The sequence below is a fragment of the Acipenser ruthenus genome, chromosome 16, assembly GCF_902713425.1.
Source record: "Acipenser ruthenus chromosome 16, fAciRut3.2 maternal haplotype, whole genome shotgun sequence".
Lineage (NCBI taxonomy): Eukaryota > Metazoa > Chordata > Actinopteri > Acipenseriformes > Acipenseridae > Acipenser > Acipenser ruthenus.
This window is the reverse complement of record NC_081204.1, coordinates 6142597-6162419: the sequence shown is the minus strand read 5'-3', so window position 1 is coordinate 6162419 and position 19823 is coordinate 6142597. Positions and strand designations below refer to the sequence as shown.

General features: G+C 41.9%; 1 protein-coding gene across 2 annotated transcripts; it reads right to left on the bottom strand.

Annotated features, from left to right (window-relative positions):
• Positions 1-6996: 6996 nt before the first annotated feature.
• LOC117972038 (periphilin-1-like) lies at positions 6997-19262 on the bottom strand. 2 transcript variants are annotated; one of them, XM_058988588.1, is made up of 7 exons: positions 19180-19262; positions 18075-18167; positions 17686-17807; positions 16561-16754; positions 15751-15812; positions 11105-11215; positions 7002-9119 (listed from the first exon to the last, which is right to left on the bottom strand). In XM_058988588.1, the coding sequence occupies exons 1-7, from the start codon at positions 19201-19203 to the stop codon at positions 8925-8927; spliced, it is 801 nt and encodes a 266-aa protein (XP_058844571.1). In that variant the 5' UTR covers positions 19204-19262; the 3' UTR covers positions 7002-8924. The 2 variants fall into 2 exon arrangements, with proteins under 2 accessions (XP_058844572.1, XP_058844571.1); XM_058988589.1 differs by lacking the exon at positions 18075-18167 and having other exon boundaries at positions 6997-9119; positions 19180-19252.
• Between the last annotated feature and the right edge of the window lie 561 nt (positions 19263-19823).

Sequence of the window (19823 nt, the reverse complement as noted above, 5' to 3'; positions counted from 1 at the left end):
TAGCGGGGGAATCTCTTGTCAGTTCTTGTTGGCAGACCATTCTTAAAGCAACCTATTAATAAAAGAAATTGGGAATATGCAAACCAAATGCAAGTACTTTTTTAATGAAGAAAGAGCTGAATGTTTGTCGCATATTCTTGCATACAATATCATTACCCTGTTGAGTGCAGCCATGCCCAGTTTGTCATTTATAAATGTTATTCAAATTCTACTTCCCAAACCCAAACCCAAACGATTTAGGTTACTGGATATTAGTAATGGTTCCTAGTTTTTTGAGGTTTTACATTTCATAATGTCCTGAAGGCAGAACCGCAGAATATATAGTGTATAAATAGTGTATTTCTGATCTAACATTGGCAATGTATCATTGCTTCCAGAAGCGTTCTAAACAATCCCAGTTGTTTATTTACATGGGATGGTGAACTAAGATTTAAAACATCTTCTTGTTCAACATTCACCTGATAAATACTCTTGCCTCCAGCTCCATGCAATTTTTATACTATGAAATAGAGAAAATTTATTTTTGAAATGATATCCAAGTGGTTTTTTTGTGCCTTTAGGTGTTTAAATCCTGCTTTTTTATCATACATTCTTCTGTTCCTGTTTGCTCTTCTTGAACTGCTGTTTACCGATAATCTACAGCATTTGAAAACAATGGTATCCTGTCTGTCATTTTGTGTTTCACTACAAAGACTGAGCTCCTTATGTAAGATTTACAAGGCTTATACTAAGAAGGCTTTATACTGTATAACGAAGCACATTTTTTTGTTAGCTTTCATGCTATCTTGACAGTTTCTGATTGCATGCCATAACAGTACTAGCAGCTTTAAATGCACAAAAAGAAATGCAGAGGATAGGTAGGAGACCTATACAGGAGTGTGGAATTCATTATTGCCCAAAGCCAGAGACAACAAGATCTGTCTTAGGGACAATACATTTTACTTGTATATATATATATATATTTCTCACTATGTTTGTTCTGTTGCTAGATTTCTAGAGAGCCACACGTGCTCTGATTTGTATAAAAATGTGTACCTCTAAACCTCAAACCAAAAGTATATGCTCTACATATACAATACCAGCTACAGCATAGACAGAGATACAGCACACACACACACACACACACACACACACACACACACACACACACACACACACACACACACACACACACACACACACACACACACACACACACACACACACACACAAAATAGTAACTGCAGCACACAGACAGATACAGTACACTCACAATACCAACTGCAGCACAGACACAGTATACAGATACACACAATACCAACTGCAGTACACACACACATGCACAATCCCAACTGCAACACAAATACAATACACAGACACACAATCCTAACTGCAGCATGCCGGCGCAGCGGGTTAATTCGCCGGCGTGCTGCGCCGTTCACCTTTGGGGACGGGGTTTGAATCTTGGAGATTCCTTCCTTTATTTTCAGAAGAATTGGTTCATTCACCTTATCACCAGTATGAAGGCGGCCGTTCCTGTGGGAGCTGGTGGCGCAGCGGGTTAATGCGCCGTCCCCCTTTGGGGACGGTGTTCGAATCTTGGCGAATCCTTCCTTTATTTTCAGAAGAATTGGTTCATTCACCTTATCACCAGTATGAAGGCGGCAGTTCCTGTGGGAGCTGGTGGCGCAGCGGGTTAATGCGCCGGCGTGCTGCGCCGTTCCCCCTTTGCGGACGGGGTTCGAATCTTGGCGAATCCTTCCTTTATTTTCAGAAGAACTGGTTCATTCACCTTATCACCAGTATGAAGGCCGATGTTCCTGTGGGAGCTGGTGGCGCAGCGGGTTAATGCGCCGGCGTGCTGCGCCGTTCCCCCTTTGGGGACGGGGTTCGAATCTTGGCGAATCCTTCCTTTATTTTCAGAAGAACTGGTTCATTCACCTTATCACCAGTATGAAGGCCGATGTTCCTGTGGGAGCTGGTGGCGCAGCGGGTTAATGCGCCGGCGTGCTGCGCCGTTCCCCCTTTGGGGACGGGGTTCGAATCTTGGCGAATCCTTCCTTTATTTTCAGAAGAACTGGTTCATTCACCTTATCACCAGTATGAAGGCCGATGTTCCTGTGGGAGCTGGTGGCGCAGCGGGTTAATGCGCCGGCGTGCTGCGCCGTTCCCCCTTTGGGGACGGGGTTCGAATCTTGGCGAATCCTTCCTTTATTTTCAGAAGAACTGGTTCATTCACCTTATCATCAGTATGAAGGCGGCCGTTCCTGTGGGAGCTGGTGGCGCAGCGGGTTAATGCGCCGTCCCCCTTTGGGGACGGTGTTCGAATCTTGGCGAATCCTTCCTTTATTTTCAGAAGAATTGGTTCATTCACCTTATCACCAGTATGAAGGCGGCAGTTCCTGTGGGAGCTGGTGGCGCAGCGGGTTAATGCGCCGGCGTGCTGCGCCGTTCCCCCTTTGCGGACGGGGTTCGAATCTTGGCGAATCCTTCCTTTATTTTCAGAAGAACTGGTTCATTCACCTTATCACCAGTATGAAGGCCGATGTTCCTGTGGGAGCTGGTGGCGCAGCGGGTTACTGCGCCGGCGTGCTGCGCCGTTCCCCCTTTGGGGACGGGGTTCGAATCTTGGCGAATCCTTCCTTTATTTTCAGAAGAACTGGTTCATTCACCTTATCACCAGTATGAAGGCCGATGTTCCTGTGGGAGCTGGTGGCGCAGCGGGTTAATGCGCCGGCGTGCTGCGCCGTTCCCCCTTTGGGGACGGGGTTCGAATCTTGGCGAATCCTTCCTTTATTTTCAGAAGAACTGGTTCATTCACCTTATCATCAGTATGAAGGCGGCCGTTCCTGTGGGAGCTGGTGGCGCAGCGGGTTAGTCCCACGGCCATCTCTCCCCGAAGACGGCGGTTCGAATCCAGCTCCCGGAGGTGAGTTCCTGAGGTGAGTAATGATGTTGGTTGTAACGAATGATGTTGGCTGTGTTTCCACAGGAGGAGGAGGAGGAGGCCTGCCCCTGCAGAGGGAGCAGGAAGAAGATGGGGGGGGCTCTGGCCCCCCCCGGCAGGGAGGAGAGCAAAAGATGGGAGTGTTGCTGCCTGAGAGAAGTGAAAGTTGTACTTTTGCAAACTGAATGTACATACTTTCGTCTAGTCTCTTAAAAGTACCCTACTCACTACATTCAAAATGCTTTTTTTAATCTGGTTAGTATGTTTAAGATTTGTATTATTAAAATGGTAAATAAGTATCTTAAAGAAAGTAGCAGTATGTACATACAGTTTGCAACATATGTTAGTATCTTGCATTGACAAGAGTACAACTTTCACTTCTCTCAGGCAGCAACACTCCCATCTTTTGCTCTCCTCCCTGCCGGGGGGGGCCAGAGCCCCCCCCATCTTCTTCCTGCTCCCTCTGCAGGGGCAGGCCTCCTCCTCCTCCTGTGGAAACACAGCCAACATCATTCGTTACAACCAACATCATTACTCACCTCAGGAACTCACCTCCGGGAGCTGGATTCGAACCGCCGTCTTCGGGGAGAGATGGCCGTGGGACTAACCCGCTGCGCCACCAGCTCCCACAGGAACGGCCGCCTTCATACTGATGATAAGGTGAATGAACCAGTTCTTCTGAAAATAAAGGAAGGATTCGCCAAGATTCGAACCCCGTCCCCAAAGGGGGAACGGCGCAGCACGCCGGCGCATTAACCCGCTGCGCCACCAGCTCCCACAGGAACATCGGCCTTCATACTGGTGATAAGGTGAATGAACCAGTTCTTCTGAAAATAAAGGAAGGATTCGCCAAGATTCGAACCCCGTCCCCAAAGGGGGAACGGCGCAGCACGCCGGCGCATTAACCCGCTGCGCCACCAGCTCCCACAGGAACATCGGCCTTCATACTGGTGATAAGGTGAATGAACCAGTTCTTCTGAAAATAAAGGAAGGATTCGCCAAGATTCGAACCCCGTCCCCAAAGGGGGAACGGCGCAGCACGCCGGCGCATTAACCCGCTGCGCCACCAGCTCCCACAGGAACATCGGCCTTCATACTGGTGATAAGGTGAATGAACCAGTTCTTCTGAAAATAAAGGAAGGATTCGCCAAGATTCGAACCCCGTCCCCAAAGGGGGAACGGCGCAGCACGCCGGCGCATTAACCCGCTGCGCCACCAGCTCCCACAGGAACTGCCGCCTTCATACTGGTGATAAGGTGAATGAACCAATTCTTCTGAAAATAAAGGAAGGATTCGCCAAGATTCGAACCCCGTCCCCAAAGGGGGACGGCGCAGCACGGCGGCGCATTAACCCGCTGTGCCATCTCGCTTCCATGGAAAAGCTTACTTTGTCATTGACTATAAGGGAAATTAACAAAGTATTTGAAAATGAAGGAAGGAATCAATAGGATTTTAACCCAGTTCAACACATTATTACATTCTGTGAAGTGGACCTGGGGATAAGTTGTGATTCTCAACTTGGTTTAATTTGTGACTTGAACTGAATTCAAAGCCAAACCTTATAGGTCTCCAAGATAAATTAAACAATATTAAAAAAAAGGTTTTAACAGTTGTGCCTCATGTGAGACTTGAGCTGTTACCCTGCAAATCAGAGTCCAATCCTGTTCAGAGTGTTGCAGAGTCACCAGGTTCCTGTGTGGTCATGCAGGTGATTCATCACGATTGTCTTCTGAAAGCTTCCTCAGCGAAGGCAACGGACAAGATAATTTAACTATACTCTCATCTCTCATCCTTTCCTGCCTCATGAAGTTATTGAGTGTTATTGCAGGCATTGTCAGCTGCTTTGCTTACATAACGTTTGTGGTGGTACATATACTGCTCTAAATCAGTGTATAATTATGTTCCAATGCCAATAGATTTTCTAGATAGCACATTGGTTCTTTGCTTAAAAAAAGCTATAAGAAAAATGGCTCCTCCTTGTTGTTAGTTTATGGTCAATTTGGGAGAATAAAAACGTAACTAGCCATTTTCTCCAAAGTTTCATTGCTGTTTTTACTGCTTTCCCCATTATGTGGAGTTGGCTTTTTATGAGTTTTGGAAGTCTCAGGTTGCAATATATGTAACATATTTCACATATCAAATCATAATCATCACCCTGTAGAAGACACATTTGTGTACTTCAATTGAGTACAGATATAAAACTACTGCATCAGACAAACAATAAAAACTACATATGAGCACTGTGAAGTACTGCGTTGGTGACAAAAGCAACAGCATCATCTGGATAAATGGACCTGCATTCTGGAGTTGACGGATACAGACTCCCAGTTCATCATTCCTTCACATGATCTCAACATACAACACTAGAAAGTTGAGCTACTGTGAGAAGAACATGTAGATTTCTGGGACAAGTCATGATTGTCAGGATAGTAATATGTCATTGGATCCATCCTACCAAGCAAGATATTCCTCTACCATGGAAAGGTGTGTGACCTAGGTCTAGACAGGAAGCTACTAGAATCATCAGAGGGAGAAGAACACAATACTCAGCATTGCAAACTCAAGGTTTTAGTTAAGTAAGCATTCTCACATTATAGAAAATTGTCTTCTTAAGCTGTGTATAAAAAAAAACACGTATGTTAGTAAAATACATCCCCTAGCTGTCAGTATCATGAAAGATCAGCATGACCTACATTCATTCACCTTGTGCAGAAATAGAAGAATCTGAATTTGCAAGCATGTGTGGGAGTTATTGAATCGCCAGATGGTAAGATGCAGATAAAGCAACATTTTATAATTGTTCTGTTTTCCTTCAAGTGATTATTTCAGATGCATTAAAAACTAAAAACTATAAACTAAAACAAAAAATATTTGCATGTGCCAAACATCTACAAAAGTATACTAATGTTTTTATAAAATCTTAAAACATGCAGTGTGTACGTATGCACATCATTAAATATGACAGGCCCTTTGCAAGTTTATTACAAACCACAAAATAGACTACAATATACATACTTGTTTTAAGGTAGAAAATAGAAATCCATTTTATGCTGAATTCATCAGTAAATATTCTATCAGTATGTATGCATTAAAGTTTCCTTTAATAGCCACTGCAATAGCCTTAGGGCCACATCTGGACTTCTGGCTTAAAATGACAACAGGCTAGTTCCACATTAACACTTCTGAATTCCAAAAAAGAGAAGTCATGCTAAAGGAATTGCCCCAGTTAACCACTTCCTAAGGGGTCCATGCTGCAGCGGTAAAGTTCACAGCACAGGAATGCAAATGGCATCGTAGGGTATTGGGGTTATTAATGAACACAGCACATTGTAATTCGAATGGAAACGTCTGTTTGGTATGTTTTGAACTGAAAGGCTTTGGTTTATTTGAGAACTGTATTCTATAGGAGGAGGATGGGTGGGGGTTGCCTGAATAGGTTTCTTTAAGCTGACTAAGTGTTGGATGCTAATAAGTTACATGTTTAAAAGATGTCTGAGAAGCAGACATCATTATGACTCAAGCATGACCTGGCTAAGGCCAACTGTCTTTCCTGTAAAAGTACCACAGCTGGCTTAATCAGATATCGGGAGGATGGTTTTGGCATTGGCGTGGAGATAAGATTTAAAAGTGCTGAGAGGGTGATTCTGTCAGTGGTTTCCTGGAAATAAAAACTCCAAGGAAGGACTGGGAACTCACCCTGCTAACGCCTTCCAGAACTGACTCCAGTGGAGTTCAAAAGCCACAGGCTCCCTGTTGTTGCTTGAAACTATTCCATTGTGAACGAACAGCCTGTTGAACTGAAATGACGAAGAATTATTTTAGAGATAACATTACTCTGTACCATATATTTAACAAATCCATTACCAATACATACCTTTGTGCTTAATACCAGTTGGTATGCCTTGTGTCTCTATTATAGAATGTATTCAGTGTCCAGTCTACTGATAAAAAGCAGTGTGCTTTTAAACATATGTATCCCCCCCCCTCCTCCTCCTCCTCCTCCTATGTCTTAAAAAAATGCTTTTAAATGAGTCATGTGTGGTTTATTTAAATTTTGTTCTTGATCTCCAACATGGAGATCCCATGGGTACGGCTCAAGTAAATGAAACCAATCCTACCAAGACAAACAGCAACACCATCTTAAAGCTTGTATGATGATACTCAATGAAGCAGAAGCTGTAACAGTGCTGAAAACACTTAAGATTGACTGTATGCCTTTTCAGTATTAATGAACATTAAAACAAAACAACAAAATGACCGTTTTATCAAAATATTCTCTGGTTCGAATCACTGTTTGCACTGTTCAGCTTCCAGTTATACTGTATTTATTATCTGTAATATAAGCATGTCTGGTACAAAGATATCGATATACCAATTACAGTGCAAACCCATTTCTTTAGTGCATAAACATTTCCCTTTTCTACTGCAGTGATGTAGTAATAAGCCAGTACAAGTAAACATATGAAGAATAGTTACTCTCACAAATTGGTTTATTTACAATTTATTACTATAACAACGTCAAAGCAATCATTTAATCACAATTTCAAATGTAGTTCAGAATGTTTGAACTAAAATGATTTGTACTAAACAGAGCAGCACAGGCAACTCAAACATAATTCTGTAGACCACGGGGATTTAGTATAATCACAAAATGCAAACATGCTTAAAACATTCTAAGAATTTTGAAAATTGCATCCATATGTTTGTCAAAAAACTGGTCCACAGAAAATTGTACAGGAACTGGACAAAAACTACCAAGCTTTCAGGATCAGCAGCAACCTTGTATCAAATTGCTCTGAAGTTGTTCTCTTTAACCTATATATTTACTTTGGCATTAAATTGTTTAAAATAATTAATAATGAATTCCCGACGGATTATGATAGGAGGTGATTTGTGGTCATTTTAAATCAAAAAGCCCTTTATAAATATCAAGCTTTGAAAAAGATTACAGCAGTACTATTTACATTATAGTTAGGCTTGCTACTTTTTTTATTTGAATCGGTAAAGCTTGTTAAAACGTAAAATTTGACTGAAATAAATTTATATAGGATAAACGTCAGTAAAACCACTTGCCATTTTTTTTCTAACCAAAATTATAATTTAGAAATCATCTCTAGTTTGTGTAGTTTTAATACTTGCTGTCTGTCCTGTCTCCGTTCCGCTTTGAATGGCTGGGGGTCGCTGTCAGTCAACTCAGTGGATACTGTAGTTTCACCGTCAGTCATTTCATCCTGTTCTGACAGATTTCATTGACTGAAGCAGCGCTAGAGTACTCTCATTCGTTTAAATGACTGTCAATCAAACCTGCACCGACTGTGCACTTGCATTTGCCAGCTACAGCGCCTGTCATTCAAAGCGCCTACTTTGAAATTAGCGGGTTAAGGTGTAGGTAGGCTTTTGCTATTATAGGTATATATGGTGACAGTTACTAGTTTGATTTGAAAATGGGGCGCAAGATGAAAACACTTAATGAGTATTGCGCACAATATCCTGATAGACGTCTGAAGTCTCCGCGTCAGGACGAAGCGGGCCCGTCTGCCTTACCTTCCAGTGACTCCGAGTCCAGCTGTGCAGGAGAGGGGTGGAGCTTAGACTCCGGATAATAAGTGCAAGTTACTTCTGTTCAGCGATCTAAAGTTTTGTTCTGTGCATATTATTTTTACTTGTAAATCTGTGCAAGAAAAGTCTGTGTATTACACTTTTATATTGCATTTTCTACGGCTTATTTGAGACCATTTTTAAATTTGTGTAGGACCTTTATCTATACAAGGTAGCTCCGCTGTGACCAAACGTTATTTCAACTAGAATGTTGGTAACCATGGTTTTGTTGCATGTTGAATACGATAAAGGGTTTTCGCTAAATGAGATGTTTCTCAATGGCATAAACGGTAAATACTTCAAAAAATAAAGGTGGACATTAATTGTCGATTTGGCAAAAAAATACAAACCGAACAGTAGCAAGCCTAATTATAGTATATACAGTATAACTACATTAAGACTAGTGCTGTGCAGGTATGCTGGGACACCTCGAGTCATAATCACAAATGAAGTCCTGCATTGCCTCAACACACCGGAATCCGATCTCCTTGAGATTCTCCTGTAGAGAAAACTGGACTGACTGCTCCAGAGAAGGGTCCTTTGCAATCAACATTTTTACCACTATTCCAAATGTCTCACAGTCTTGCTTGTACACCTGTTTTAAAAAACAAACAAAACAGCACAACTATGAAAATGCATAAAAACAATTAGCCTTGTGTTGCATCTCCTTTCAAGCCATTTAAACCCATACTTACTAGCCTGTCCGAGCCTACTGTATAAAATTGCAACACAGAAATAGTCTGATTTAATTATTTACAAATTAAGAACTGGAACTGTCCACAGTTTAGGCTTCAGATCGGCCAGTAAGGGACACCAACCTTGAAATGAGGAATGCGTGACTATAATGAGATGCTGCTTTTACCACTGCAACATGTCATGTGTATGCCATTAATAAGCCCCAGACCATTGGCATTTCATCTGGCCCTTGCACATTGAAGATTGACTTATTGTGGCTATATCTTGGAGTGAATAAAAGTCTGCATGGGCACTTGTTATGCGATTCTACTCTATGTTGTGTGCAGAATATATATGTATTCCACCCACCTCCCCAAGGACTTTTATTTCAAAGCTACATGTAGTTTAACTATATCCCCGTCAGTCACGATTTAATTAAAAATTGTAGACATTTTAAAACAGTTGTTGTGTCAAAAGTTGCCCTGCCAAAACTTTGAAAAAAAACATACATGCATTATAAATAGTTACATAGATAAGAACCTTAACGTGGTAGAATTATGCACAGTGACTGGGTACCTGCAACAATACAGTGCAGCAGCATAACTTTCCTTATTCACTCACACTAAGGGAACAATCAAACTCGAAAACCAGCAGCTTTAACAGCTACTAGCCAAGTTTCCATGGAAACATGGCCTGTTAAACAGAGTTCAGGGAGAAAAGGTAAGAGGAGCAGACTGCAATATGCTTTATACTTTTCCTAGTGTTTATCAAAAGTGCTTTGTGCATTTCTCACATGTTTGGGGGCCTTTGATCAATGATACCAGGCTTCAATAAGGATGAGACTAGCATACTTTGTTAATATTGTTTACAGGCTAGCAGGATAGGTTTGTTTTGTCACAATATGTACAGATAAAATATGCATGTTTATGAGGCCTTGCAGCAGGAGTCAAGCTTCACCCAAATCCTTGCTGTCACGCAAGGTACATGAAACACAACTGAGTGTTTAATATATCGTTATATGTTCATTTGTAATAATGTCAGTGCTATATAGGTAGTCCATAAAATGGGGTAGACGTTTCACAAATACATACAAACTTCAAACACGACACGGCAGCAGCAACATGCACTTAAGAACACACCTCTTTAGCGAACAAAAGCCTCCAGGGGTTCTGATGCACCAGCCTCGGCAGATCTAAAACTGTAACATTCTTGTAATGGCATACTAATTGCTTCCTGGATAACATGTCGTCACAAACAGCCTGTTAAATATATCTTGAACTGTTTTTCCTCATTTTAAGTGACATTTAATGCTGTACTTTATTCTTTACTGTTTAATGATGCAGTGAAAATTCTTTGATGTTTTTAATTTCTGCACACATTTATTCCATTTTCCAGCAGTCAGAAACCCATTAGATTTAGTGATTCATACAAGACATTTATTAGGCCATTTGTTTCCATGTGCAGCATGTGTTGTTAAAATGCGGTTAATATACACTGTTACCCACCCTAAAATAGATGCAGTAGGTTTATTGAATCAAGCATACATTCTATGAAAACATCACTACATAGGTTATGTGAATAAAGAGGCCTTTTATACCAAAAAAAAGAATACTGCCAGTTATGTAGCTGGAGAATTAGAATGAACCGTGTGTTTAAAACCTCTAAATGCTATTAGGTGAGGCCCAGACATAGCACTGTATAGGGCAACATTAATTACAACAAACATTTAACATTACACAGCTGTTCACACATTATCACAGAAGTAGCTGAATCTTACTTCAAACTGCTTTTTCAGAAATCAAGAACAGTACCTGGTGGAATAGGCAAACTAACAAAGTTCACCTGGAGACTTCTCTCAGGTCCCTGACAGAGTGCACCCCCTACTGTGAAGCCCATTACACTGACCTCTTCGATTTCTTTCCTCTTTCGCTGAATGGCTCTGTTACGCAAAGCAGCGCGGGCCACCAAAGACGAAGGCTCTTTGTTGCCAAGTGAAACCTGTTGGAACATCTGTTCCTGAAATAAAAGCAAATCATAAACATTTACAGTCCACCCCTGTTATGATTTCATGGTGTATCTTACTGTACGATTATCCCAATTTAAACAATGGCCACTCTCACACAATTCATGGAATATAAAGCAGGCATTTGCAGCTTTGCTGCTGTGGGAGTGTCACAAAGACGGCCAGAGTGGGTGGCGTCAGACCAGAGAGGAATACACAGACAGAGACGGTGGTGATGAGGAGCTGAGTGCAATGGCTGCACTCAGCGTTTATTTAACAAATAAAAGGGTTTAACAGTACAAAAAACAGGACACGGCACTTGACGCCAAAAGAAACATATAAACAAAACGGACTAAACAGTGAACAGACAAACGGACAAACACGGTGAGCAGATAACACTAATTACTTTACTTTAGACTTTCTTTTCTCCTTCTCTCTCTCCCGTTCTCCACTCACCGAACACCAACCACCAGTGACTAAAACGTGCATCTATATATACTGTTGTGCTGGGATTCAATTACTAATTATTTACTCACTTGAATCCCAGCACGTGAATTCATTACGTGCAACACATTATACACATTTTATCTGCACGTGAAGTGATGTGCCATCCTCGTGCCTAAATATAATTATACACTTTAAACACACGTGAAACACAGACCCGTTTATATCCCGTGTACCAATCTATACACCAACATTAACATACGCACGCACGCAACATACAACACATAACACAAATGCACACAGGGGCGGGGCGCTTTGCCACATATACCCCCCCTTGTGCGCAGCACACATGGCCTCAACGGCCACCTCCCCCCTTAAAAACCCAGCAGTCCAGGCCAAAGTCTCGGGCTGGGAAGGGAGGCTTCAGTGGGCCCATGGCTGGAAATGCTGTCAGCTCCCCTGCCGGTAGTGGCACGGCTGACAGCATGCTGGTTCCGTCCTGCAGCGAAAAAGCTGCGGGGGCAGGTGGTCCCCCGACCTCCCCCTTCTTCATAGCCGGCAGCTCCCTCCTGTGGGGCTCCGGCCACAAGAACTCCTGCAGCGAAACTGCTGCTGGGGAAAGTGGTCTCCAGACCTCCTCCCCCTTCTTCGTGGCCGGCAGCTCCCCTTTCTGGGGCTCCGGCCACCGTACTCCCTGCGGAGGTACGGGCAGCAGAGGCAGCTCCTGCTCCTCTGCTCCGGGCGGTGGTGGAGGCAGAGGCAGCTCCAGCTCCTCTGCTCCTGGCGGTGGTGGAGGCAGAGGCAGCTCCAGCTCCTCTGCTCCTTGCGGTGGTGGTGGCGGAGGCAGAGGCAGCTCCTGCTCCTCTGCTCCTTGCGGTGGTGGAGGCAGAGGCAGCTCCAGCTCCTCTGCTCCTGGCGGTGCTGGCTCCCTCTGCTGTGGCGGCTGGGCATGTGCGCGCCGTGCTGCCTTCAGCAGCATAGCGAGAGGCTGCTGGGGGACACCAGCATCCTGCCCTTCTCCCCCCCAAAAATTTTCAGGGGGTTGAGCCTGTAACCCCTCCCCTTCCGGCTCTTGGGGCTGAACCAGCAGGCATTTCCCCTCTGCTGGTGGCTTGGGTCCCAGAGCTGTGGAAGCCCCGACTTGCCTCCCTTTGGGCTGTGGACGCACCGACTCCTCCCTTTTGGGCTGTGGACGCACCGACTCCTCCCTTTTGGGCTGTGGACGCACCGACTCCTCCCTTTTGGGCTGTGGACGCACCGACTCCTCCCTTTTGGGCTGTGGACGCACCGACTCCCCCCTCTTGGGCTGTGGACGTTCGGGCTCCCCCCACTCAGGCGTAGGACGTTCGGGCTCCTCCCACTCAGGCGTAGGACGTTCGGGCTCCTCCCACTCAGGCGTAGGACGTTCGGGCTCCTCCCACTCAGGCGTAGGACGTTCGGGCTCCTCCCACTCAGGCGTAGGACGTTCGGGCTCCTCCCACTCAGGCGTAGGACGTTCGGGCTCCTCCCACTCAGGCGTAGGACGTTCGGGCTCCTCCCACTCAGGCGTAGGACGTTCAGGCTCCTTCCGCTTGGGCTGTGGACGCTCAGGCTCCTCCCGTTTGGGCTGTGGACGCTCAGGCTCCTCCCGTTTGGGCTGTGGACGCTCAGGCTCCTCCCATTTGGGCTGTGGACGCTCAGGCTCCTCCCATTTGGGCTGTGGACGCTCAGGCTCCTCCCGCTCGGGCTGTGGAGGCAAAACCAGCAGGCATTCACCCTCTGCTGGTGGAGATGGGGACAGCAGGTACTCCTCTGCTGGTGGTCCTGCTACCTGGGCTGCTGTTCCATTTATGGTTGCCTCCAGGTAGCTGAGGACAAACTCCACACCTTCCTCCAAGGTGTTTGGGGTGTGTTCCTCCTGATATGCCTCCCATCTCTCACAGTCCATCATCCACAGAGCCCGGACGACCATGGGCAGAGACTGGGCCTCCAGCCCAGCATTCTCCAGGAACCAGCCCCGCAGTTTGATGGCGTCTTCTGCCATTGACTCTCTTTTTTTTTTTCCCCCAAAACAATATTTGTAATCCTCTCTTTTTTTTTTTTTTTTTTTTTTTTTAAATCCAGACCCCTCCTGGTCTGACGCTTGGAGGCGCGGCTGTCCCACGATGACACCACGTGTCACAAAGACGGCCAGAGTGGGTGGCGTCAGACCAGAGAGGAATACACAGACAGAGACGGTGGTGATGAGGAGCTGAGTGCAATGGCTGCACTCAGCGTTTATTTAACAAATAAAAGGGTTTAACAGTACAAAAAACAGGACACGGCACTTGACGCCAAAAGAAACATATAAACAAAACGGACTAAACAGTGAACAGACAAACGGACAAACACGGTGAGCAGATAACACTAATTACTTTACTTTAGACTTTCTTTTCTCCTTCTCTCTCTCCCGTTCTCCACTCACCGAACACCAACCACCAGTGACTAAAACGTGCATCTATATATACTGTTGTGCTGGGATTCAATTACTAATTATTTACTCACTTGAATCCCAGCACGTGAATTCATTACGTGCAACACATTATACACATTTTATCTGCACGTGAAGTGATGTGCCATCCTCGTGCCTAAATATAATTATACACTTTAAACACACGTGAAACACAGACCCGTTTATATCCCGTGTACCAATCTATACACCAACATTAACATACGCACGCACGCAACATACAACACATAACACAAATGCACACAGGGGCGGGGCGCTTTGCCACAGGGAGACACACTCCTTTCTCTCAACAGTATTGTAAACAAAATGTTAATCTTGACAAAAAAGGAATTTGTAACCACAAGTTGTATTCTTGAGTTTTTTTCCTGCTTGGTTTTTCTCTTTTGCACTCCACTTAATCATAAAACTGCCACAGCACAGAAAGACCAGGGTTTGTCTCAGACATTTAGGGAACTGTGAAGATCTATATTCAGAGTAGCAGTTTCTTAACAGGATGTTAGGGTTGTCCTTAAAAGCCATCACAAATAAAAGTATATATTTTTGTTCTTAACAGACGGAAGAATAATTGCACCATGCAATGCTGACATATAAATACTTCAAGATTCGCTTTGTAATACAAAATGGTATTGTTGCACACAAACAAATACTGCGGTAGCTACAAACAGAATTATAATTGGTCACATGTGGCGCATATGTGCAATACTACAGAATGTGATTCTGGTTTTAGAGGTCACTATCACATTGGGAGAGGCTAAAATGACTGCCATGATATATTATAGATATATAGTCGTGAACATAGTAGCAATGGTTGTCTAGCAGCTGAATCCACAGAAAGAAAGATCCTAAGTGACTTCTGCACCCTTTACACGGATTTACATTTTCTCCTAAACATGATAATACAGATGGTTAAATATAAAACTACAACCATATACATCCCAGTAATAAATATACAAATAGTACTTAATATTGTCAATGCGTTATGAAGCAGGCTATGTGCTAGCTGGGATTATGTTCTGGCTACATTTCAAACTTCAAACTTAAAATTAATTTTTAGTTGAGAAAATATCTGACAATACGCAGACCTCAGAGTAGAACAAAGAAGCCGGACAGGAAGGTTTGAGACGACTCCAGAGAGCATAAGAACGCACTGTAAAGCCAGTACAGGGGATTCCTACTTCTGGTTCACATCGCCTGTGTCTGAATATATAACAGTGCCAAAAAGCTTTGTGTTTGGGAAGAAATACTGATTATGTTTGCTGTGCTGTTTTCAGATGATGAGGGTTTGTCCGAAAGCCAAATGTGGGTTAGGAACAATGCTGGTGGAATTTCTCAACACTGAATGTATTTTGCGCTTATAAATCTAGGGGGTTTCAAATTACCTTGAACCATAAGCACTGCATGTTGAAAGCAAGTCAGCAAATTGATCAAATCTCAAGTGTGTCACACTCTTCATTAGGACTATTTTTCAAACTGGGTAAAAGCATGATGGGGTATCACAAGCGTAGATTTGTTACAATAGTACAAAACACCATTCTATATTTCCAACTATTACCCGACTGATAAGACTAACCTTGTTTAACCTGTTAATGAACTTGTATACTTGTATAAAACTCTTACCTTAACTGAGAAATTAGACTCCAGACCCTTATCATTAGTTTTGTTTGGAGATAACTTATTTCCTTCCAAGAAGAAGAAAAAATACAGATAGCATTAGGTTTTGGTGATAAAATAATGTACAAAAGCAAATAGCTTTCTAATAGAGGCTGAACAACAGTCAGAATGTAGGAAAATGTCAACATTGAAAACAGTACTAGCACAATCATTATGAATTAAGATTAATAAATTGATAGAAACAAAAATGTAGGATGAAGAAAATAATGCGTGACCTTTCAACTTTTAAATATAACAGGTGTCTACTGCACATGATTTCTGGAGAATCAGGAAGCATTTCAAATCAAACACAGGCTGGAAAGTAAGATGGCAGAGCAATAGAGAAAAACGATGACAAAGCTCAAGACATTCAGAATGACTGAAGGCCTAATAAGATAAGGAATGCCAACTACAATGGGCGAAACGCAGAACCTTTGGCTCCATCTGCTGGCCTCATATTCAAGTTCTTATAATTATACAATGCTCCCCCCTTGTGGTAAATAAATGTCATGTCTCATTTAACATGAAATTACCAACAAATAAACTGTAAAGAAATATACTCAAATTTAAACATTTGAGTATATACCAGTACCTATATATATATATATATTTAATAGAATGGGTCATGTATTTTATTGTTGAATGAAAAAACGGAGTCACAAAATGTTAATTTAATAACGAAATGCCTGTAATGTTGTTTTTGCAGCTTTAAATAGACAGCTGTTGGAAAATAATAAACCTATCATAACTGTAATATGTTCACCAGCCTAGACATACCCGTCAGATCTTTTAGCTGTTCTGAAGCACATTTACTATCTTTCTTTAAATCACAGTGGTTGGCAGTTGATGGTGATGTTGCATGTGGCCTTTTTGGAGACAACCCTCTCCGTGATCTTACAACAGAAGGTGCTCTTTGGAACCTACAACGGAATCCTGGTGTTCTGAAAAAGGGTTCTTCCTTTCTAAAATACCTGGAACAAGAAGATAGCTGGACATGTTGAATCCCTTAAAGTGCACCATTTAAAACAGAAATCCTGTAGTTTATAATCCCCTGGATTTCAATTGTTTTATTCATATATTTAGGTCTGTTGGTACCATTATGCCTTGGTTATAAAAGACCACAATTAAAAACAAAGCATTAATATCGTACTGTTATCATATACAGACGTATTGCACAATAACACAAAGCAAATTAAATATCTACTTGCTGAAGCGTTTTTCATTTTAGCCAACGAGGTGTTCACTTGTGGCAGCAATACACAGCAAAAGTCACAGGGCAGTGACGTCAGCTGCCTAGCAACAAGCCTCCTATGTTGGGAATATATTATTTCAATGCAGCGGGTGTGTGCATTTGAGAAAGGAGAGGAAGACTCATGAAATTAACTGGAGACTTAAGTTGAGAATCAATGACCTTCTGCAATACCAATTAAAACGATGTGCTGCTTTTTATACAAAAAACAAGAAAAAGCAGGTTGCGACACCCCCCATAAAATGAGTGAGTGGTTGTACGTTATTTTATTTGTTTTTCTATGGGTCTCTCGCTATATTGCGGCCCTCCACATACCTGCGATATATCGAGTGGGTGGTGTATTTGGCTATAGACAATTGCAAGCTTTGTAAAATTACTGACACAACGGGTTAACTGTACAATACCCACCATCAAACTTGACAAAAAAAATCACCAAAAACAGTTGTGTACCAAGTATAAAGCCAATATCTCAAACCAGACATGACTCCTAAAAGGCAGCCATCTTAGGTAAAGTGTTAAAGTGTGCCCGAGGTGTTTCAGAATGTTTTTTTTTTTTTTTTTTTTAAAGACATTAGCAGTTGAAGTAGCACCAAACAATTTACCAAAAATATCAGCTCTTGTAAAGATGCTTAAATTATCTACGGACAGGATACCTGGCTTTGAAAAACGGTCTACCAAACCGAGGTCTAAACGTTACAGGTGGTCTCAATGGAGGAGGTCTTAATGGAGGAGGTCTCAACGGACTTCTACTTTTTCTGGAATGTCTCCTGTCATCCTAAATAGATACAAAATATATAGATAGATTGGTTTTCCAATAATACACAATCCAAGTCCAAAATACAAAAGGTATACTATACACAGAAACAAAAAGGGAAAGAGAGAAACCTGTTTTCCATTAACCAACCATTAACCAATATTGCGCGCTGCTTAATAAGAGTCGAACGTCCATCATCACCGCACTGGTGGCGCAGACTGAATGCACAGAAGAATTAATCTTCACACATTACACTGGAAACACTGCTCTATGGATTTTGTATTTTACCTTGGTTTCATGTTTTTTGGAACTTCTGTTTTCACTCTTTTTCTGTCTCTGATCAATTGATTCAAGTTTGCCATCTCGTTTTCTTGAAGAACTCTAGGATTGAACAGTACTTGTTACATGTATTGAAGCCATAATAATAATAATAATAATAATAATAATAATAATAATAATAATAATAATAATAATAAACATTTCCAGCGTCAGTATAGACCAGTTAAAACTGCATAACTAAATAATTAAAAGCAACACTATACAACCGGACTAAAAATAGATTCTGTATTTTAAGGAAAGGGAAGTAGAAGTTCGAGCTAAAAAAACGTCTCCCTCAAAAGCTGCGATAAGCTGTGGTCAGGCAGAATTAACGGTTCTTTCTTTTTCTCTAAATGTTCAATTCAAACAATGCATTCAAAAAGAAGACATTTTGGAATATTTATTATGCAATTAGTAGCATAGAAAAGATATAGAGAAAAACAGATATCTTGAACAGATGCTTGTCTTAACAATTCCTAGCAGCCGCAGCCTTTAAACACAATTAAGCTTTTGTTATTCAAGCAACAAGGTTTGTTTAATTCAAATTTTTCATTCAAATTTTACCTGTACCCGCACTGACATTTGCAAAACAATAAACTAGTTCCATTCAGGATAGCTTTAATAGGTGACCAGGAAATAAGCATTTCCTGAATTGCATTGCAAATTCTACACAAGTAGACAAACTAGTTAATGGTATAACGTGCTACTTTGAAAAAAAAATTTGCAAAACTGCAAAATTAATTTTAATTTGAGCTTTAACCCTTTGTTTACCATTTGACGTACAAAATAAGGCATCTTTTGTGATCGAGTCTCTTCAATTACTTACATCTGTCAAATTTCTGTCAAGAATTGTTTTTCTTCTAAAACAAATTGTGAAACTTTCCCCTCTTACTAGATCACACCATCAACATGTAATTCACGCATGTAAAATACTGTAACAGCCGTTTTAAATGAAAACGTCTTAATGTGTCTATATTTGCAGTCCTGCAGCTACATGTTATACTTGTTTTCGGTGCAAATATAATTCAAAGCTGTGCGAATGTACTAATTTTCATATTTCAATTAAATAACTTACCATTGCATCTCTATACCACAGCATGTGTTGATGTACAACTACCGAGACAGAAGTCCTAGCAGCGCTTGTTTCAATGCACTGACACTGACTGCCGCATGGCAGCACCCCCTGATTATATATAAGCCACACCTGCAGCAACCGACAACAAATAAGGAAGTATAATGTGGTACTTTAAATTGGTGATACTGTACAGCACGTGAGACACGAGTTTGTGATGTGTCTAAAATCGAATTGTGTAAACTATGCTGATAAAAAAGAATACCGACTCCTGCAGAATTCTGGGAACCAGTGCGATACAGTAATATGTTTAAAATAAGATTATTATAGCAGTATTTACATTGTATATTGCTTACGTTTTTCACATTAAAGTTTCAAAAATATGTTTGTTGTTCTAATGCATCTTCTGTTTTAGCTTTCTGGTAGCTGTACTTTTCATTGCTTTACAAAGTTACATTTTATACAGTCAGTATGGTTCACATATTTTTTGTTTAGTGATATTGTTTTTAAACTGCCGTCTGCTTTTTACAACTTTAAAACACAGGCATTAATTTGGACTCAACTAGACCTTCTCTAAGCAAATAGACCAGCATATATTTGCAGTTTATTGTAGTTTTAAAGAACTAGCTAGTTATTGTTTTTGTCAC

Excerpts from the sequence above, each read along its gene's own strand:
- LOC117972038 (XM_058988588.1), bottom strand. The coding sequence starts at position 19,203 with ATGCTGTGGTATAGAGATGCAATG. Across the intron at positions 18,168-19,179 it reads TGTGGTATAGAGATGCAATG|AGTTCTTCAAGAAAACGAGA; the intron begins GTAAGTTATTTA and ends GTTCAATCCTAG. Across the intron at positions 15,813-16,560 it reads ACAGCTAAAAGATCTGACGG|GAAATAAGTTATCTCCAAAC; the intron begins GTATGTCTAGGC and ends TCTTCTTGGAAG.